This window comes from Hypanus sabinus, chromosome 21 (assembly GCF_030144855.1).
Source record: "Hypanus sabinus isolate sHypSab1 chromosome 21, sHypSab1.hap1, whole genome shotgun sequence".
Classification (NCBI taxonomy): Eukaryota; Metazoa; Chordata; class Chondrichthyes; order Myliobatiformes; family Dasyatidae; genus Hypanus; species Hypanus sabinus.
In genome coordinates, this window is record NC_082726.1 from 34,570,407 (window position 1) to 34,591,348 (window position 20,942).

Consider the following 20,942-nt stretch of genomic DNA (forward strand, 5'->3'; position numbering starts at 1 on the left):
CCACAGTTCAACCAACCTTTGTGTCACTGAAAACTTACCTCAAAGTACAACGTAAATTTATTATATCAGTACAAAAACTGTTTGTCACCATATACAACGCTAAGGGGTTCATTTTCTCACAGGCATTCACAGTAGATACATGAAACCTAATAGCATCAATGAAAGGCCACACCCAACAGGGCAGACAACAATCAATGTGCAAAAAAAACAACAAACTTTGCAAACCCAAAAAGAAAGAGAAATTAGACATGATAATACTGGATTGGACAAAAACAGGGTATCAGATCAGAAATAACAAACCAATTGAATTAAACCTTGATGCATCTTCTATACATGGACAGTTTGAAATTATCAGTAAAGCTAAAGCAATTAGTTCAAATAGCAGAACAATTTGATAAAGATATAAACATCGAACTTCAGACTAGATAACTGCAGAACATTAATCATAAAGAAAGGTGCAGTAGAGCCAATAGAATTTGCACAGTTAGTTGTCCATTGATCCTGTTTACAGTTAATGTTCTATAGATTTGCTAAGTGTGCCTGCAGAAAAATGAATTTCAAAGTTGTATGTACTCTAATAATAAAATCCACCTTGAACTTTGAACCTAGAACTCTAAACTGTCTGTTTCTGCCAATGTGTAAAGAAGCTTCACACATACTATATCTCCAGGGATACAGTGAAGTAATAGTGCTGTTGCTAGTCTGGAAATGAGAAGTTGAGACTAATCAAGGAACTGTTACTCTCTCCCACCGTGATAGTTTCAGAATTTGCATTCAGTTTAAAAATTACACATTTTTTGTAAATTGGTACAGTTCTTAAAAGAGAAAAATGATCACAGCTTAGTCTGATCTTCTGTAAAATTTTGTTCCCATGAAACATTTGGTCTTCCATAAATTCAGCAATCTTTTGTCTGCTTGACAGCAGCGAGAGAGAGTGAGAGACCATTTGAAAGCAGGAACCTTCCTTCAGGAGCAGTAAACAAGAGGGAGAGAGAGAGACTGTCACACGCAGACACCTTCCTCTGGCAGCAGCAAGCGAGAGGCTGGTCGATGGCATTGAACACTCACCTCAATGATTTCAATCTTCTTCGGCACTTTAATCGGCCGGATCGGTGAGAAATGGGCTCATGCCCCATCTCCAGGCTTCCTGGCCTTGAGGCCGCATGCTTTGTCCAAAGTTTCACCAATCCCCCTTGGAGACAGCACAGCACCAGGTCACTCAATTGGCCCAAAAACACACCACCAAAATGTAGATCACAGACACTGAACAGGAGATCACAGACTCCAACAGTGGCAGAACAACATTTGGAAGAAAAAGAAGTCGTAAGAAAAGCAAAATAATTAGTTTTGTGAGCCAGCTGAAAGATGTCACCCTAGGTAGCATGGTTCACTGACACTGTACTGTAAAGGTAGACAAAAAGCATTTATTTAATAACCTTAGTGTTTCATATTCCAATTGTAACCCACACTCTCCCTGACAATATCGACTTTCGCCATCTGTTTCCCCAATTTGGGCTAATTTACTCTCAAATTCTAGAATATTGCTCAATCAATTTCTTGGTCATCTTTTTCTGGATTATAAAATGCACACAATCATCAAGCCTCAGTGACAGATTTGTCAGGGATCATAGCGATTAAAGACGGCAGTATAGAATGGAACTGGTGTTGTTTAAACAGCAGTAAGTCTGGGACTTCTGCACAGGGCTTTCAAACACCAATTCCAGGGATTACTGGTGGTCTCGGAATGTTGAATCTGTCAGTCTGTTTCACAGCTGAGAAAATGACTGTGACTACGCCCCTCATGATTTTAGTAAACCTCAATAAGGTTCAGGGAACACTTTCTCAACCTATCCAGTCTCAGAACTCAAGCCATCTATATGAAGAGAAACAGTTTAGGTAAAACTAACGGAAGGAAAAGGTTGTTTCAGACACCCCTTTGCCTTTCTAACACCCCAGTGGCTTGTCCATGTAGGGTCAAAATGTTTGAGGAGATTTTTTTCCAAAAATGTTCTGTTCTGACTATAGACACAAAAGAAACATCACACAGTCACAAGATAACAAGTCTCTCTCTCTCTCTCTTATTGAGTTTTCTTTCCACTATTTGATCAACCAATCAAAAACTGCTTTCTCCTTAACACTTCAGCACTGCTGCACTTCCCCGGCTTGGCCAGCTCCTCCAGGGCAGACCTCTGCTCTTTAAGAATGTGTGTGATCTTTTAGAAGTAAAAATCTCCTCTCCAAATACAAAGATTGCATGGACTTTCTGGCATCAAGCAATCAATTGTTGGAGGGATTTGTCATTCCACTTAATGATTAACAGTTTCTTTGCTTTGCCTGTCCTCCTTCTCTCAGCATTACATAATATCAACGACCGCCCCAGAACAAGTCAGGGTCAATGAACAGGACTCAGGCAAGTGGACATGGCTCACACACTGACTGTTCTCAGACTGGTTGGCTTCATCTGGATTCTTGTGCCAGGTACAGTACATTTAAATTGGGTCTCTGCAAATTGCCTTGCCACAAGGAGTGTAAGGAAAAGTGGGGAAGATGGGGTGAAGCCCCCGGAAAATGTGAGTGCAAACATTATCCAAACAGTTGTAATCAGAACTATTCTTCGTTCTCTCCCCCCACCATTTTATTCTGGCATTTTCCCACTTCCTTTCCAGTCCTGAAGTAAGGCCTCGGCCCAGAACGTCGCTGTTTATCTATTTCCATAGTTGCTGCCTGACTTGCTGAGTTCCTCCAGCATTTCATGTGCGTTCCTTTGGATTTCCAGCACAGTTCTAGTGCATTGCTATTCAGAGGTTTTAGCTTTCTCAGTAACAAGCACAATCCCAAGGGAATTAGGCAGCAGATTGAGAAATAATGGTTAAAGTGGTTAAAAGTTGTGAGGAGCAGGTTGAAATTGAACAAAAAGCAATTGATTGTATAGGATGCAGCACTTTCCAGCAGCTGCTTCACTGTCAATGGGTTGAGCCCAGCAACTGTGTCACAGAATTTTATAGCATGGATGCAGGCATTTCAGCCTATCTCATCCATGCCAAACTTTGTGCCCATCGACACTAATTGCACTTAAGTACGTTGTGTCTATATCCTTCAATATGTTATATGTTTAACTATAAATCTAAATGCCTCTTCGACATAGTGATTGTATCTGACCCCACCACCTCCTCTGGCAGTGAGTTCCAGAAATGAAACACCGTATGAAAAATGTACCCCTTAGATCCCCTTTAAAACTCCTTGACCTCACCTTAAACCCACACCCTCTTGATACCTGACCACGGGTAAGTGTAGCGCTGCACTGCTTCACCAAAGGACTTGAACTCAAAGCTGATCACCATGGAGCAGCAGAACCTTACTTAGGGCATGAGCTGCACCCTTTTGAAATGTTGTTCCACGTTGGTGTTAGTTATGCATTATCGACCCCAGGATGCTGGGCACGGACGTTGAGACCACCCAATGTTTGGCGTTCACCCTGAATTCACTTGAGCATGGAGCCCTGGGAAAAACACATTACAGGTCACAAAGGCAGCGTTATTCTGGCATTAGTTAAAGGAGATCTCAATGAGCTATCCTTCTGAGCATTTTAATATCATCATCATTAATACTCTGTCTTTTGGTTGATGTTCACCATTATAATTCTGCCCATTAAACAAGATAAATTTGGTAAACATTGTCCTGACACAAAATTACCCTCCTTCCTATGTTACTGGGATGATACTTGCATCTCCAATCCCACTCTCTTCACAAATGACCACAACAACCAATCCCGAATCATACCCCAGTGTCCCACTCCATCCCTCCAAATGATTCAATCTCTCAATGTACTTCCTTCTGTTGACATTCCCTTCCTTTATGTCCTGGACTAAACCTCAAGCACAATGTGTGTGTGTGTGTGTGTGTGTGTGTGTGTGTGTGTGTGTGTGTGTGTGTGTGTGTGTGTGTGTGTGTGTGTGTGTGTGTGTGTGTGTGTGTGTGTGTGTGTAAAACTAAGGTGGATTTTTTGTGCACAGCAGGGTGTCACTGCTGGACACCACACAAGGCAGACGAATGTATAGCCACTCTAATGGCCAATCTAACCGAAGTTTTGGTAATGAAGCATTTTTATGTTTCTCTCTTTTGGATAAGTTATATCCATCTTTTCTTACAAGACAGAAGGAAGCCACTTTAGCCCACTGGGTACATGCCATCCCACAGTGCAATGCCATTCCTCCACTAATTTTCCATGAAACCAATTCTACCCACTTTTCCTTTAACTCCACCCAAACGTCACCCACCTACACCAGTTTACAGTACACAATCAACCCTTCAACCCCCACAGCTTTGAGGTACAAGTCTGGAGACTTGAGTTTAAAAGCAACTTTTAAAAGTTGCTTGGACAGACACAAGGATAGGAAATCTTTAGAGGGATATGAGCCAAAGGCAGACAAATGGGGCTGGCTCAGAAGGGCATTTTGTTCAGCATGGAACAGCCTCTATGCCTAGCTTTGCTCCATGCCTAGCGCACCTATGACTCTGTGACTAGACTTCAAAAAAAATTAACTTGCTGTACAGTATGATAGATAGGATGGAAGGGAACAGGAAATGCAGATTCCTCTTTCTTTGCTCTGTAACTGGGACAGGTGTAGTATATTTTATAGTGGAGCGGTCCCCACCCTGGTGTCCACAGACCCTTCGGTTAATGGTAGGGGTCAATGGGATAAAGAAGGTTGGGAACCCCTGTATAGAAGATACAGGCTCAGTCTATTAAATATTATGGCTGTGGCATGTAATGCACTAAGTATACAGTGTATACCATGCATACGCAAGAATTGAAAGTATCCTGAGTTTACTTTGGAAAGTTTTGATTAAATATCTTTTTTGCTTTAGGTCTATGTATAAAGGAAGACACTGGCACTTGTGAAAATGTTACTAACCCTGACAGCTATCAAAGTTTTGTCAACAGCCTACAGGTAAGAGTTTTATTAGCACATTGATCACTGATTAGATTCCTCAATCAGACAGAGCAAAACGATGGTTCAGGCATTGGATGCTGGAGCTGAGTCATCAGACCGCACCATTAAGTATCATTGGGAGCCTTGTAGCAGCACAGATTCAGCAGGTAGAACTGAGGAGCTAATATGAAACACATGGTTTTTCACCTCCATATTGGTTGAGGTTGGGCTCTGTCTCCTTCACTCTACCTGCAGTCCTGCTGTGTTAGGGTATGCTACTCTGAGAGGACCCATGGACCTACTAATAGCCTCAGGAGTGGTCTTCCATTGCCCAGAATATAAATACTTTATGTACCATGACACTTCATTCATAAACAAAGTGATTCTGATCTGAAGTTCCCTAAACAACATTGATCACTGTGTGGTGCTAATCACTGAATAACAAAGGTCATGAAACAACAGAAACACCGCCAGTCAATCAGCATCTATGGAAAGAGAAACCAGTCAACATGTCAAGTTAGTGACTCTTCCTCAGAACTGGAAACCAGAGCTCCGCAGTTTGATTTATTTTGCATTAGTGAAAATCATGGTCTTGTGTCTGTCTCTGACATCAGGGTCTTTCTGGTACCAATGTTTCTAGATGTAAATTTCTTCTCGTTCTGACTCCATGGAACAGTTTCTGCCACTACCTCAGCTTCCAGGGTCCATATTAGTCTTGGCCAGCATCATCAATCTGCTGCTCTACTCCTTTTTCCCAACTGGTAGTTCTTGTTTACTTGCTCAAGGCTTCCTTTGGCTTTGAAACTCTCCATTATATCTTACCCATCATCTCCTTGCTGGAATTTTCCCTGCCAAACCCTCAAACTCTGATGGAAGTTGCCTGATTTAGAAATATCTTGACATTCCTTTGCCATCACTGGGTTAAGTTCCTGGAACCCACACTTTTACAGCCCTGTGGGTATATCCACACCTCAAGAACTGAAGTCATCCAGGAAAACATCTCACCACCACTTTCTCAAACAATGGGCCATCAAGAGCTGTCTCACCCCGTGAAACCCACATCCCTTGAATAATTTTTTAAAAGTCATGAATTCTGAGTGTAAGTCCTGAAGTCCTGAAGTCCTACTTCATGAGTACGTTCAACATGACTGGAATGGTTCAAGAAGGCAGCTCATTCCGACATTTTCAAGGACATGTAAGGACAGACAATAAATGCCATGCAAGGCCACAGAATACAGGAACTGGTCCTGCTTGGTGGAAGCCATTCAGCCCATCAAAGCTATATCAGTGTTTTGTAAAAGCAAACCTGATAATCCTATATCCCTTCTCTATATCCCTGCAATTAATTTTTTCAAGAACATGTCAATAGATAGGGTAGGCAGTCAGAGACTTTCTCCCAGGGTGGAAATCTCAAATGCTAGAAAACAAGGCTATGAGATGAGCAGGAAGAAGTATAATGCAAGCTTTTTACACAGGAACTCGAGAAGAATGAGGTGGGCCCTAACTTACTAAATGTGCATGAAGCTTTGCATAGGGATTTTATTGAGATAGCTTCCCTAGCTAGAGGTTCAGAGTGACTGGTCACAGTTGCAGCTTACATAGTATGTGGAGAGATTTCTTCACTCAAAGACTGGAGAGCATGAGGAATTCCCTGCTACAGGAGGATGTGAGGCCGAGACTCTGTATCTGTTTAAGGAGACTAATTAATTTCTCAAAACAAAAGATATCAAGGGGTTTGAGGAGAGAGCAGCAGTATGGTACTGAGAAAGAGGAACTGCCATACTCCCACTGAAAATGATTTGAAGGGCCAAATGGACTACTCATACTTTGATTTTCTATGCCACTATGTTTGCAAATTTATTCAGCACCCCATCTAAACTAGTCACATCCTTCTTGCATTCACCCCAAAGAAATGTTTGGTCAAATTCAGTCCAGATCCAGACTACAAAGCCACCTTGTAGCCATAAAGGTGCAGCAAGAGGCTTCTCATAACCTGGCATGGATACAACACAAGTTGTCCATCGGTTGGGTCACCAACATAGGCAGCCGAAAGGGGCATTGTTTAAAATTGCTCAGTCCAGTGAATATGCTGATCACAGTCTGATATGCTCAGTGATCCTGACTCAAAATTATCTGGATCAGGAGGAGAAGCAGTTATCGTTTCTCTATCAGGGTAAGAGAACGGATGAAGAGTAAGAGCAAGAGGAAAGTGCAAGGGCCTGAACAACTCCATTTTTAACTTCAGTTACAAGACAACAAGGATCTCCACATAAATTTTTCAAACATTCCATCACAATTGCCCACTTCACCACACAGCACCCTCCTGGTCTGTTATCAAATGTTCTATTTTCCACCACAATGCCCCACTTCCCCATGCGGGACCCTCCTGAAGTATATTAGCACGTTGCTCACAACCACCCTGAGGCACTTGCCAACATCTCTCTGCATCATGAATTCCTTCAGGAAGTAGGAGGCTAAGAGTTAAATAAATCAAGTTGCTGAGGTCACCCAATTCTCAGCCTACAGCATTGAACCATCTCACCATGAGCCAATTGACCAATTGACCATTGGTGGTCAATGGATAGATGCATGTCCTTACTACCCGAACGTCCTTTGGGATGTCTATAGATTCATGATCCCCGTCAGCTGTTGAATTTCAGCCTCAATGAAAATATTGAAAGTCAATATTATTAGATTTTCCATGCAAGGATTTTTAGGATCATCTGAAAATCTATGCTTGTAAACTGAGCATAGATGGTGAAAATCAGCCAGCATTGATCTAACTGATGGAATACTTTTGAGGGACCAAATAGCCTCCACTTGTTCCTCTGATGATCAGAATTGGATATATTCCACCCTCAATAACAAAATTCATTTCAGACAATAATGGACTCATTTTCCCCAAAATCCTAATCCCTGGTGATGCAGGATAGAATTTTAACCTGTCCATTCTTAGCACATTTCAATCATCGTAGTTGATTGTTAATTATTGACTCATGGAGAAATTGGAGAATTGTCACTCTTCCAACGGAGCAAATATACAAACCCCATGTAGTCCAAAAAAGTCCTTCTGACTCTACTCCCTAGCTCTGATTAATTTTCCGAAACTCTATCTTTTATGTAACATGCATAAAATATTCATTATATCCTGAATCTCTCTATTGATTGAAAGAATTTCACCTCTTAATCTCTGCACAAATTTGAATTCATGCAGCATTACCTAGACAAAACGGGCAGCACAGTGAAAAAGCAAATAGAATTGGTGCCCGTCTGCACCAGAGACCAAGATTCAGTGTGGAGTTTGCACGTTCTCCTAATGATCAATGTTGGATTTGTGTGAATAGATTATTGATGGCTAGCATTAACTCAATGGATTGAATGGCCTGTTTCTGCGCTTTATGACTCAGTGAACAGTTCTGATATCCAGACAACTATGCAGGGAAAGAAAAGAAGTTAATGCAAGTATTTTAGTAATTGGTCATAGAATCACAGAAAGATAGAAGAAAAACAGAGGAATTTTGACTTGTCATCAACCACCCATTTACACTAATAATACATTAATCCCATTTTTCTTCTCCACCCACTCTCCCCCAATATTCTCATTAACATCCTACCAGTTTCTACTATGCACATGCAATTTACAAGCCAATTAGCCTACCAACCCACATATCTTTGGAGGAAACTAGAACACAAAAATGAAACCCAGGCCATCACACAAAGAACATGTAAACTCCACACAGACAGTTTCTAAGGTGGTCAAAGTCAAACTCAGGTCTCTGATGGTGAGAGGGAGAGGCTCTATGTCTAGCACTGTTTCTTGTTCCCTCCACAGGAATACGTTAACTGTACGGAGCAGGTGGTCAACAAGTTGAATGCCACGGAGCACAGTGAACTCTATAGACTGTTGCAGACTGCTGCTGACAACGTGAGGTCTATCCATAGGAAAGGTACTAACACTGGCTTCCACGGAATCACGGTTTCTGAACCTTGGTGATCCATCCCACTGCTACCTGCACCTACGTCCCTCCTTTCTCAGTGCATTTGATTAGGTGGGATGGGCCAACCTTTTCATATTGTATCAAGATCAGAGCACCCAACATCATTTTGGAACAGCAACTTAATGGGAGCATGGGTTGAACTTGCCATGTAAGTTCTGTGCTTCTCATTTATCTTTTGAATCAAAACCAGGCAATGAGGTGAGAGGTGAGGTGAGAGCCAATGCAATAATTTCACAAGTTGTCCATACCACAGCCAAACAGCAAAATATTCTGCTCTTTTGCAGGAATGGTGCTAGAGCAGACCAATATGGAATGATCACATTGTGAGGTTAGGCCAGGAACTGGTCCCACAGCCTTTCCAGTACAGCGAGTGTCACAGTGTGAGCCTGGTGGTGGAGCAGATGTTTTGGTGAGAGCTGTCAGCTCCATCCTTGTCACTCTACCTCATTTTGCAGATCATTTCAAGAGGGACAGAATCGCTAATGTAGCCAGGTACAAAGTAGATTACGCTGGTCACAAAACCTTTGCCCCTTTCTTCTCCTGTTCACCTTTGTCAACCAAGCCATGGAATCTGCAGGCCTTTGTGGAAAAAGCTCTAGATCATACCAAGGAGAGCATCCATCAGAGGCCCATAGACTCCCATTGCTTGTCCTTTGTCCTTCCCAGCCTTTCCATTGTGCCTGTTCTGATTAAACTTTGCATACTGGTGTTTTCCTTTCTTCATCACAATGCTTTTCTCTCTACCATCACCAAAAGGACTTTTCATCTCATCATCTCCATGTCCTTTATTCTGCTCTCAATCCCTCTCCTAGCTGGGACACAGATAGTTTTTCCTTTATCTTCACTTTCCAGCCCCACCCTCCACATTCAGCCAATCATAATTTCCATAATCCCAACAAGATTCAATCATCAGGTACATCTTGTCTTCTCTTCCCTTTCGACATTCTGACATATCCATTGCATCTTGAGCTTCTCATGTCTTCTCTTGTCTTCTCTGTCTTCTCACACCACTTTTCCATGCAACTCTGACAGGTGCAACACCTGCCCTTTGCTTCTTCCCTCCCTCACCTCAGTCCAGAAATCACAATGTTGTCTCCTCTACTTTCAAGAAAACAGACACAGATCATGGAACTGCTTAGCAGAACACCCCCATTCAATTCTCAAGAGAGACCAGAGTTTCCAATCATCCTTACATTCATTCCCTGTACCATTTCCAACTTGACCCCTCCACCTTCAAGTTCCCATATTGTTCCAGCATGAACTCAAGGAACAGTATGCATCTTCCAACTAGGTTTGTTACAATCTGTGGAACTTTACACTAAATAATTGTAGGTAGACACCTGTTTCTCCAAAGCTGTAGATGTACTTTGGTCTCAAATTGTTAAGTTTCAGATTGTTCCTGTACTGTTTTATTTCAACAACCTGTTGACTTTACTTTAATTGTACTTTGACAATTCCTGCCACCTGTCATGTAGATCCCCTCTCCTTGGTTGATCCTTCCTTGACATTTATCTTCTCAATTTTCCAAATCAGGCAAAAGAATGCTTGACGGAAAACGTTAACTGCTTCTCTCCTCACGGGGCTGTCTGTCCTGCTGAGTGCTCCCGGCATTCACGGTTTCATTTCGAATTTCAAACACCCGCATTCTTTGTTTCTTTTTTTGCCTTTTGCTTCATGTTTTGGCATATTTACCGTATCTTGAGACGGCAGAGTACAAAGCAACTCTAATAGGCCAGTGTCCTTGTGATGTTTGTGGTTCTGGACTGCAGGTTTTCCACAACTTTGGATATTACACTGATTGGTACTTTAAAACACTTTCAATTCACTCCTTTTCAAATGATAAGTGCTAAAATAATTGAACGTAAAGGGAGTGGGAAACAGGACCCTTGTGATGTCAATGAGAGTGCAGGAACCATGGCTGTGCTGCGATTACAGGGTGCATGGGAATTAATACTTCCTGGCTTGGAAGGTCACATTCCTGGCACACTCTTCTGCACCACAGGACTGCAACAGAAGGCAGCTCACCATTGCTTTCATGGGCAACTAGGTATGGGCAATCAAATGCTGTCTCACATCCCTTGACTGAATATAAAATAACGTTAGTGAGGTCCTGCTGAGATTAAAAGTACAGGAAATAGGCCCAGTGTATTTAAAGAGTGCAGGAAACAATGTCCTGAGAGGTTAATAGGGCCTTGGGAACCAGGGCCCCAGTGAGATTAATGAGAGATGGGAAAATGCTGAACCAAAAATCCCTAATTGGATAGTGGATTATCAGAGTTTAACTGTAATTTGGCACAGAATTCCTTCTTTTAGATTCTGAGATTGTGAATGCTGGTTTTGCTCCTATATTTGTTCTTTTCTTAAAGCCTGTCAAACTGTCATCCCCAACGACTGCAGCCTCCCCATTGTCCCCGTAAATGGGGGCCTGTTATGTCTCACCATGAACAAGACACGCTATTGCAAGCCAATGTGTAACAAGGTATGTCACGGCGAGTGTTGGATTTTAGTTGCCTTCATGAATGTCTCGACATTCATCCCTCCTCTCTCTCTGGTGCCGGTGATGGGGTACAGCTCCACAGATCACGGTTGTCACCTTGCTCAGTGAGACCTTCACGTGTAACCTCTGCTCCTGAATGTGTGTTACTGCGAGTGAGTGGTGTAAAAGCTCAGCAGTATGGAGGGAAGTTAATGCTACTTCAGGAAGAATTCCCTCAGATCAGAGTCATAAAAGGTACTCAGTTAGATTGACTTTGTGAGTAATCTTTAGAGTCATCCAAACTCAGAAACAGGACTTCCAGACAGATGAGTCTACAGCAACCATTAAATACCCATTTAACAAATTGTCATAACATATACCAGTGATATAAACCTGATTCCGAACAAGCCAGACATTAATGCCATTTTATTCTCCCAACATTCTTATCAACGGCCTCCAAATTCACACACTGGGGGAAATTTACACAACCAATTACCTACAACCAGTACATCTTTAGGACATGGGAGGAAATCCATGTGGTCATGAGGAGGGTGTGCAAACTCCACACAGGCAGTGCCCAGTGTCAGGCTGGAGCCTGGGTCTTTTGAGCTGAGGCAGCAGCTCTATGAACTGGGCCACTGTCCCATCCTATCTCAAGTCTTACATGAAGTCATAGAGTTAACTGCATAGAAACAGGCCCGTCAGCCCAACTGGGCCGTGCTGACCAAGATTCTCACCTAAGCCCGTCCCATTGGCCTGCATTTAGAGCATTCCACTCTAAACCTTTCCTATCCATTTACCTGTCCAAATGCCTTTCAAATATAGTTATTGTACCTGCCCCAATCACTTCCTCTGGCAGTTCATTTCTGGCTTTACTTATCAAAAAAGTACCTTGGGAGCAGTGAGATGGTGAAAAGTTCTATATAAATGTAGCTGTCTACATTTGTTATTGAGAATCAGAGGAAAGAGTACACGATGGGAATAATGTCTCCTATGGATTCAGGCCAGGCTCCCATAACTAGAATGCTTGCTTTATAATCATGCAGACCTTACAACTGAACAACTGAAGAGTTAGAAGTGATTGGAGTCAAGTCAGAGAGTGAAAGACAGCAAATCAAGGTTTGTTAGAATAGGCTATGGCTGTGCTCACATTTGGATCTCCAGTCCCCACAGCTTCCTCTGCCTCTCTCAGGAGGTCATGTGTTTACAGCTGGGTCAGAGCACACATCACTGTCTCACATTTTGGTTGGTATTTTTGAACGTTGTTTTCTACCAATCACAGATCCAAATAAGCATTTGGAACCTGAGGTCTCCTAGTTTTCATAGGTGCACACTTTCCTAGAGGAACGGCTAATTGAATTAGTCAGTGAGGAGGAGAATGGTTGACTCCCTCTTTCCATAGTTGAGTGAAAGGGGAGAGGGAGAGAGAAGTGAGAAGGGAAGGTTGAATAGACTGAGTCTGTATTCTTTAGGTTGCAGAAAAACAAGAAGTGATCTCATTGAATCTTCCCTTCCCTTCTTACTTCATCTCTTCTCACCTTTTGCACATTATTTGTTTATCAGTCTTTGTCTGCTTACATACAGATTTAAAATATAAATTTGGTTGTATTTCTTTTCTTTCCTGGAAATATCTGCAAGAAAATTTTAGTATATGGCATAGGTGTCAAACTCAAGGCCCACAGGCCATATCCGGCCCGGCGCACAATTATATCCGGCCCGCGAGATCATTTTAGATAGATCTATTATTTTAATTATTAATGGCCCGGCGATATGAAGCCTATGATTGTAAGTTAATACCAATCATAAAAATAATGCTTGCTCAACAGTCTTCTTCATAAGAAACGGAATTTGTGAAGTGAAACACTTTGTAGTTATAGCAGAGACTGAGACACATGAGAACAGGCTGAAAAAACAGAGGCAATGAAAGCTGCGTTCGCACGCGCCCAACTGATCCGGCCCGCATGAAGCTGCGTTTTGCCCAATCCGGCCCGTGACCTAAAATGAGTTTGACACCCCTGGTATATGGTAATACATACATAGTTGAATAATAAATTTACTTTGAACTTTGAACTTTGAAACATACAAACCTCTTGGCCAAGTTCAAATCAACACCAGATAGACAGCCTTACCCTATATCCAATCAATGACACGTCTCTGAACAACAGCCTTGAATAAATGTGGACTTTGCAGAGAATCACACCTTGTTCACCTGCCAGAAGTTGGAACAGACTGTTAGAGATGGTACAGTTATGACATTTGAGCATGCATATGGATAGGAGACTTTTAGAGAGATATAGGCCAAATGTACACAAGTGTATCTAGCTCAGTTCGGCCCCTAGGTCATCATAGAGGAGTCGGGCCAAAGGGGATGTTTCCTTGTTGTTTAACTCTATGGAAGGCTGTGTCTATCATAACAAGAAAAAAATCATAGCATAAAAAATGGGAGCAGGAGAAGGCCGGCTCACCATTCAAGCTTTCCATTCATCAAGACCATCCTCTAGCTCCACTGGCAAGTGTATTTAACTTAGAGATTGATAGGTTCTTGATTGTCACAGGGGTTAAGGGTTATGGTTAGAAGGCGGGAGAGTGAGTTTTAAAAATCAAAGACTAAAAGATTCAAAGACTCAAAGTAAAATGTACTACTGAAGTATGTAAGCAGTATACAGCCCTGAGATTCATCTTCCCACAGACAGCCAAAGAAACGCCGTGGAACACAAGAAAAACATCAAATACCCAAACACACAAAAAAGAACAAATGACAAAAAAAAACCAAGAAAAAAAGTCAGCAATGATTGAATGGTGGAGCCAAGCTGATGGGCTGAACAGCCTAATTCTGCTCCTATATTTATGACATATGGACTATCCCCTTATTGATCAATTCCATTAATATTTCTGCTCTAAAGCATCTCAGTGCTTGAGCCCTCACAACCTCCTGGCAGAGGATTCAAAAGGCTTGCCACCATCCCAAGGAAGAAGATCCTCCCCATTTTGAGTTGTCAGCTGGGGGAAACATCTTTCTGGTATCCCGTCTATCCAGGCATACAATGACTTTGTAAGTTTCCATGAGATCTCTTCTTATTCTTCTGAGCTCTAAAGAAGCCAGACCTAGTTTACCCACTCTACTTCTGTGGCAATTCTGTCTTCCAATGAAACAGCCAAATGAATCTGCAGTCCCTCTATGTCAAGTTTATCAGCCTATAGGTGAATAGGTCACAACAATGTACATATTCTAGTAGGTTTCTCAATGAGACTCTATACAACTGCAATAACCTTGGTTTCTGATTAACCTGCAACGCTTTCAAACTCAACGTAGCAGGAGCCAAACTGGTGCATCAGAACACCTGCAGAAGATTCACGGGAGGTGAATAGAGGTGAGAAGTTTCTCAGTGACCAAGGTTATCAGTAGCTGGTTGGATTGTGGAGCCCTGAAGTCACCCTGTCTTCAGAAAATACAAGGAAATGTGCCTTTGGGTGTCCTGAGAGCATAATAGAGAATGAGGGTATGTGGTAGAGGATGAGTGTATGGCAATGTGCATATGAATGGAATTATCTGAAGGGGATTAGGATGCTTGAGAAGATGAATGTAGTCTGGAAAAGATCATGAATAGAGAGTACAAGTTAGTTAAGTATGTTATTTTCTGCAAGGATAGATTTTCATACGTGATGGTATAGCATCAGAGCAGGCACACTAATGGAGTGCTTGCATCACCAAAGCAGGTAAATTACCTGGGCAGGTATACCACCACCAGAGTGATACACCACCTGGGCAGGTATACCAGCAGAGTGGTACACCACCTGGGCAGGTATACCAGCAGAGTGATACACCACCTGGGCAGGTATACCAGCAGAGTGGTACACTATCTGGCAGGTATAATCCTGGAGTGGTGCACTACCTGGGCAGCTGTACCAGCGGAGTGGTACATTATCAGAATTTTACACTTCCAGATTGATAGCGATATTTGGTCATGTACAGTGCTGTAGTGGATATACTGCTGAAATGATTGAGGTATTTGTGCTGATGGGGATGTGAGGACAGCTTTGGTCTCCTCAGCGTCTGTTTGACGCTCCTCAGTGTCATTTACTCATGTCTCAAAGTTGCTCGAGATGGTCACAGGATCAAGGAAAGAATTTTGAGATTGACTTTTTTACTATTAGGATCAGAAGACGGCCAATGGTATTTGATTCCCAGTACATACGCAAGCAAGCAGGGACGCATGAACTCACAGGTGCCGTATGTACAGTCAGGAATGTACATCAGGCGTTCATGTACTCAGGATGTTCCAAAGTGTTTCACAGCCAGCAAAAGTACTTTTGAAATGTGGTCACTGTTACAGCATGAGAAGCATGGAAGTCAACTTGCCCACAGCAACCACTCCCTCCGTACTATTCTTAACTTTACCATTGTGTGTGTGTGTGTGTTACATAGATTTCCAGCATCTGCAGATTTTCACTTGATTGTGATTGGATTGCACACAACACTGTTCACAAACAGTGAAGAGATAATGATTAGGTAGTTGATGGATAATCAATCAACCGGGACTAATTAACCCAAAATAGACATACTTGTCTGAACTTGCACATCTATGTGCATATACAAATATACTGTTCATAGTCACGTGCATGTGGAGAGGATGAGTGTATACACACACACACACACACACACACACACACCTGAGAGACCCAGTGCCGAATGCCTGAGACGAGTGTTACCTGGACATTCTGTTCCACTCCCTTGACCGGTGAGCAGGGCTTTCGGGACAGCATTATATGAACACATAGAAGAGGGAGAGTTTTCTTGTGGAGATAAAACATCACTAACTTGGGTTTACTCTGCACAGGGTTTTGATTTCAAGTTCCTCAGGAAGAGTCGACTGTATGAGAGGTGTGGAGAAGCAACAGAACATAGATGGACAACTCAGTACATTGGAGGGAGTCGGCTGGCTGACTGCTCAGGTGGGTCCCTCTAGACTAGTATCACTGACATGTTGCGGAGGATCTTGACTGAAAATGTCACTGAGGACTTTTCTCAGGGCTCTGGACAGGTGGGAGTGAGTGGTAGTTCAGATCACAGCTAAGTTCTCAAACAGTTAGTGACTGCATGGGAGAGGATGCAGAGGAGGTTCCCCAGAGATGGAAGGTTTCAGTTATGAGGAGAGACCAGAGAAGATGATTTTGGTTTCCTTCAGTGGAAGGAGGCTGAGAGGCAACCTGAGTGAGGTGAAGATATGAGGATAAAGATTAGGAATTCTTCCCCATGTTGAAAACCAAAGGGTGTAAGGAGTAAAAGTTCCAGTGAGGGTGTGAGAAAGACCTGTTTTCGCTCAGAGAGTTGTTGGGATTCAGGACTCATTGGGGGTGATGGAGACAAGTACTCACATGCATGTGAATCACAAAAACGGAGAGGCAGGACATTCCCCAGTGTACATGTTGACTGACTTGTGGACAGTGAATTGAATCCACGCAACAGTTGGCTCAATTCAACTCATGCATCCATTTGTTCTGTTCACAGAGAGCTCTTGGGCAGTAAGTGCATACCCATCTCAGTACTTCCCCACGAGCTGTCGAGATGCACTGTACAATCACAGCCTGGAGACCGACCTGATTTCAACCTTTCGAAAGGAAGTGAAGCAAAATGTCGACGGGAAGGTTAACAGTAAAACCATGTGCCTATTGTGTGGCGATTAACCTCCCAACCAACACGGTGGTGCGGGAATCCAGGCCTCCTGTGTCACGAACACTCAGGATCTACTGAAAGCAGCAAAGTTCAACAACATGTCACAATGCTGACTCAAACTACATTACAACTCAAAGCTTCACCATGTGACACTCTTGAGCTTTACCTGAGTTTCACACTGCATGATATTCCCAAACTGGCATTACAGTGCTGAGCTGCACCCTGTTTGTAATTAGTATTACAAATTCTTTAGTATTTCTTTAGTATTATCACACTCTATATTGCGTGACCTTTTCCTGGATTCATCTTATATTACAACTCTGAGCTTCACATTGTTACAGTCCTGGGCTTTACGCGAGCTTTAACACCAACCTTTCCCCAAACTCTTTTTTCTGTATCATGACCTTTCCCTGAATTCTAATGCTGAGTTTCTCCTGCATTACGGGTTTAGGTTTTATGCTTTCTGCTGTATTGCATCACTGAGTTTCCTGTTAGACTATAAAATTAATAAAATTACATCAATGGCTTGACCCGAAGTACTATTTGCTATTGTCATTAATTGTATTTATGTTGTCTCACTAAACAGAAGCCTTGAACTTTCCTTGAGTATATTAGCATTGCACATAAAAGAACTGGAAAAAAAAATCAGCGTTGTTTTGGAAATTTATATAAAATAGAACTATTTTTAATCTGTAGTTTTATTTGCATCTGCTGCCTATTAACTGCAGTACCAACTGACTGCCTCTGGGGGGAAGCACCTTTCCTTTAAAATAAAGTCGAAGAGATTGAAATGATAAGTTACAGGAACAGCGAATTCCATTTCCTCCTGTCAAAGCAACTGACTGAAGTTGCTCTATCTCCCCAGTACACTCACCCCAGAACTAACAATCAAACTTTGTTCCAGAGTCTGTGAATGTCCTCTGTGACTTGTCCTTTGATCAATGATTGAAGCAGTCTACAACCATCCCTGCCTGATTTTCTCACTGTGCCAAGACCCTTCATCAACTGTTTATTCCCATCCATAGATGCTGCCTGACCTGCTCAGCTCTCCAATACATTTGTGTATTGCTCTAGACTTCCGGCATCTGCAGTACCTCTTGTGTTGGTGCATGCTGCACCGACTCCTATTCTCCACTTCCCGGTAAAAGTTCTCCGCTTGGGCTCCATTGGATTACACGTTCCCGCCAGATCGAATTCTACAGCCAGTACCCTCGAGTTCCTTCTCTCTCCACCTCCCGCCACCTCCTGCCGTAGAAGGGTTCAACCCGCCTCAGTGTTTGTCACAAAAACTGTTCCCCCAACATTCTCTAGAACCTTCTCCCAATTCCCCTTTCCTGATTGGATGGCACACATTCCTAAGCATCCCTTATCATTAACAGTAATGCAAACACTGCCAAGAGAACACCCTGCTTATACAGAAAGACCATTCCATGAAATGCCCGACAACATTAGCAGTAGGTCATTACAGAAGGATATATGGATGGGAAAGGTTTAGAGGAATATGGGCCGGGTGGGATTTACTCAGGGAAACAACTTTGTCAGGATGGACAAACTGAACTTGTCTATATAACTGCATGGGCCTTGCAACTATGAATCCAAATCACTATGTGTTGATGGGTCTCTCTGACTTCAGGCATTGAAATCCATTACACGGCATCAATGTGCTGGAGGCAAGAGAATAAAAGGACTGAGTTGAAAGGAAGTGGATATAATTGGTCTGATCTTGGCCACTGTAGCAAGCGGCTGCTTCCATTAAGTTAGAGGGCTCCTAGAAGCCAGGCAAAGGAACAGCAATACAACGTGTTGATGGAGAGTGAGAGGAATGAGATTTGGTGCAGAGAAGGATGAGAGGTGTACACATTCTGCAGCCAGCAAAATCCAAACAAATAAATGAGATGTGATTATCCACCAGCAACTTCAATCTCTCCTAACACACCCCACGTAGTTCTGGAGGATTTGGTATTCTAAGTAGAAAGGTACATTTTACAACGTAATACATATGTTATTGTTGCACAGCCTGCCACAGGCTTACAAACACCTGACTTATGGATGTCCATACATGTGAACATGCTCCCATAATATTTACAAATTCAGATGTCTGATGTACGTATATTCATTACTACAATGATAGAATTAGTATCCTCTCTCTCTCTCTCTCTCTCTCTCTCTCTCTCTCTCTGCTTTTAACTTTTCTTTCCTATCAGTCTTAAGTGGTTTTGGTGCCATTCATTACAACACGTGGAGGAACAATTCCCAGATTGAGTGAGCTTTGTCTTTATATAAAAACTTGATTTAAGGATGTCTGAAAAAAATGAATCCATTTATTACCCAGGGATGGCCTGCAGTCCAGCTGGCTGGTACAACATTGCTGTTAATATCTTTGCTTTCATGTTGTTTCTTGTTTTAGTATTAGCCCTTTCTTGGTGTGGATGTTGTAATGCCCTGGTTAGGATTTCTTTTGCTATGCTGTAGGTATTGCATTTTAGCAAACGCAGTGTGTCCTGCTGGTAGAATGTTTTGTTTTTGGCAAAAGACAAGAAGCCCCGCTGTTCAACTTAGGAATGTTGGGTCGGCCAGTCAGGATGGTAGGATTTGCAGAAAGTTCTAGAGAGGGCAGGGCGGAGAGAAATTTGTGACTGACAGCAATCTGGTCTGGGGTCTTGTTGGGCGGGAGCTGCGGAGCAGAACGGAAGGGAAGCTGCTGCAGAATGCCATGGGAAGGAGAGTACCTGTGGCAAGGAGTGCTTTGAGCAGACCAATACTCTTGTGTGAGAGCCAGTATATTTGAGATGGACTTCAAGGGAAGTTCAGACTGTGGCGGGTGCTTTCATGCAGACCATGGGTTTGGCACAGCTTGTAATGGTTATATCCAGCTTTGGAAGAGAGGGGCTCCAATGAGCATGTGCATACTTAGGCTGGTTTAACTGTAATGGGCACTTTTATTTTTTTCTTTCTTTTAATAACTGTTTGACAAAGCCGAAACTGGTAAATTTATTTTCTTTCTAATTTTATGTAGTGTCCAATCTGTTTGTAGCGTTCTCGCTCGGGTGTAATGAAACGCCGAGATAAACCGTAGTCAATGAAACAAGGTCGCAGTAAGATTAACCATTTACTGTTCACTCTTCACATTAATGTATGGTGAAAACTGTTGATAAAACAATACAAGATTGATACAGTATTTGTTCCCTTCTTGATATCACATTTACATTGTAAAAGTAAACTACAACTACATTGCATTAAAGTGCAGCATACAGTCAGAATCTACCTACGCCATGGACCACTTTAAATACACTTCAACACAAACTATCCGCAACTCTTTAAGTAACGAAATCATAAACCTTATCGGCCGTCGTTACTTTTAACGGAATCAGTGTTAACATTTTAATTCAACATATCGATTATCTATTAACTTACAGTGTTGCTCTCACTGTGATTTCTAATGCTTACAAACAACTTCTTGCACGGGTCTGCCTCGTGTGAGCCCCCACACTTGTGTTGATCCCAAACCGGTATTTTCCCACAAGACACGGCGAAACCGGATGTGACGTCATCGCATGCCGATATATTTTACAGGCAATGAATATACTTTAAACAATTCTAATTCTAACTAGAAAATACTAACAAATGAATTACTAAGCGAAAATATTATAAACTAAATAACTGCCATAAAGGCAACACACTGTTATTTCCTGCCAACCGATAATTGTGTATGGTCAGTATTTACACAGCATTCACTCAAATCAAGGTTTCTTTAATCGGAGTATCACAACATTCCTGTTTGGTTGAACTCCAAATCATACCAACCCTGGACGTGTGTTGCTTGTGAAAGGTGGCCTTCTCACCACTGAGTCACGTGGCAG

At 42.3% G+C, this 20,942-nt stretch overlaps 1 protein-coding gene across 1 annotated transcript; it reads left to right on the top strand.

Moving 5' to 3' along the window:
- The first annotated feature begins 2,353 nt into the window (after nt 1-2,353).
- si:ch1073-126c3.2 (uncharacterized protein LOC555816 homolog) lies at nt 2,354-17,352 on the top strand. The gene is made up of 6 exons (XM_059946930.1): nt 2,354-2,478; nt 4,870-4,952; nt 8,767-8,881; nt 11,299-11,411; nt 16,247-16,361; nt 16,918-17,352. Exons 1-6 carry the CDS (start codon nt 2,421-2,423, stop codon nt 17,091-17,093), a joined length of 660 nt encoding a protein of 219 aa, XP_059802913.1. The 5' UTR covers nt 2,354-2,420; the 3' UTR covers nt 17,094-17,352.
- Nucleotides 17,353-20,942: the final 3,590 nt, after the last annotated feature.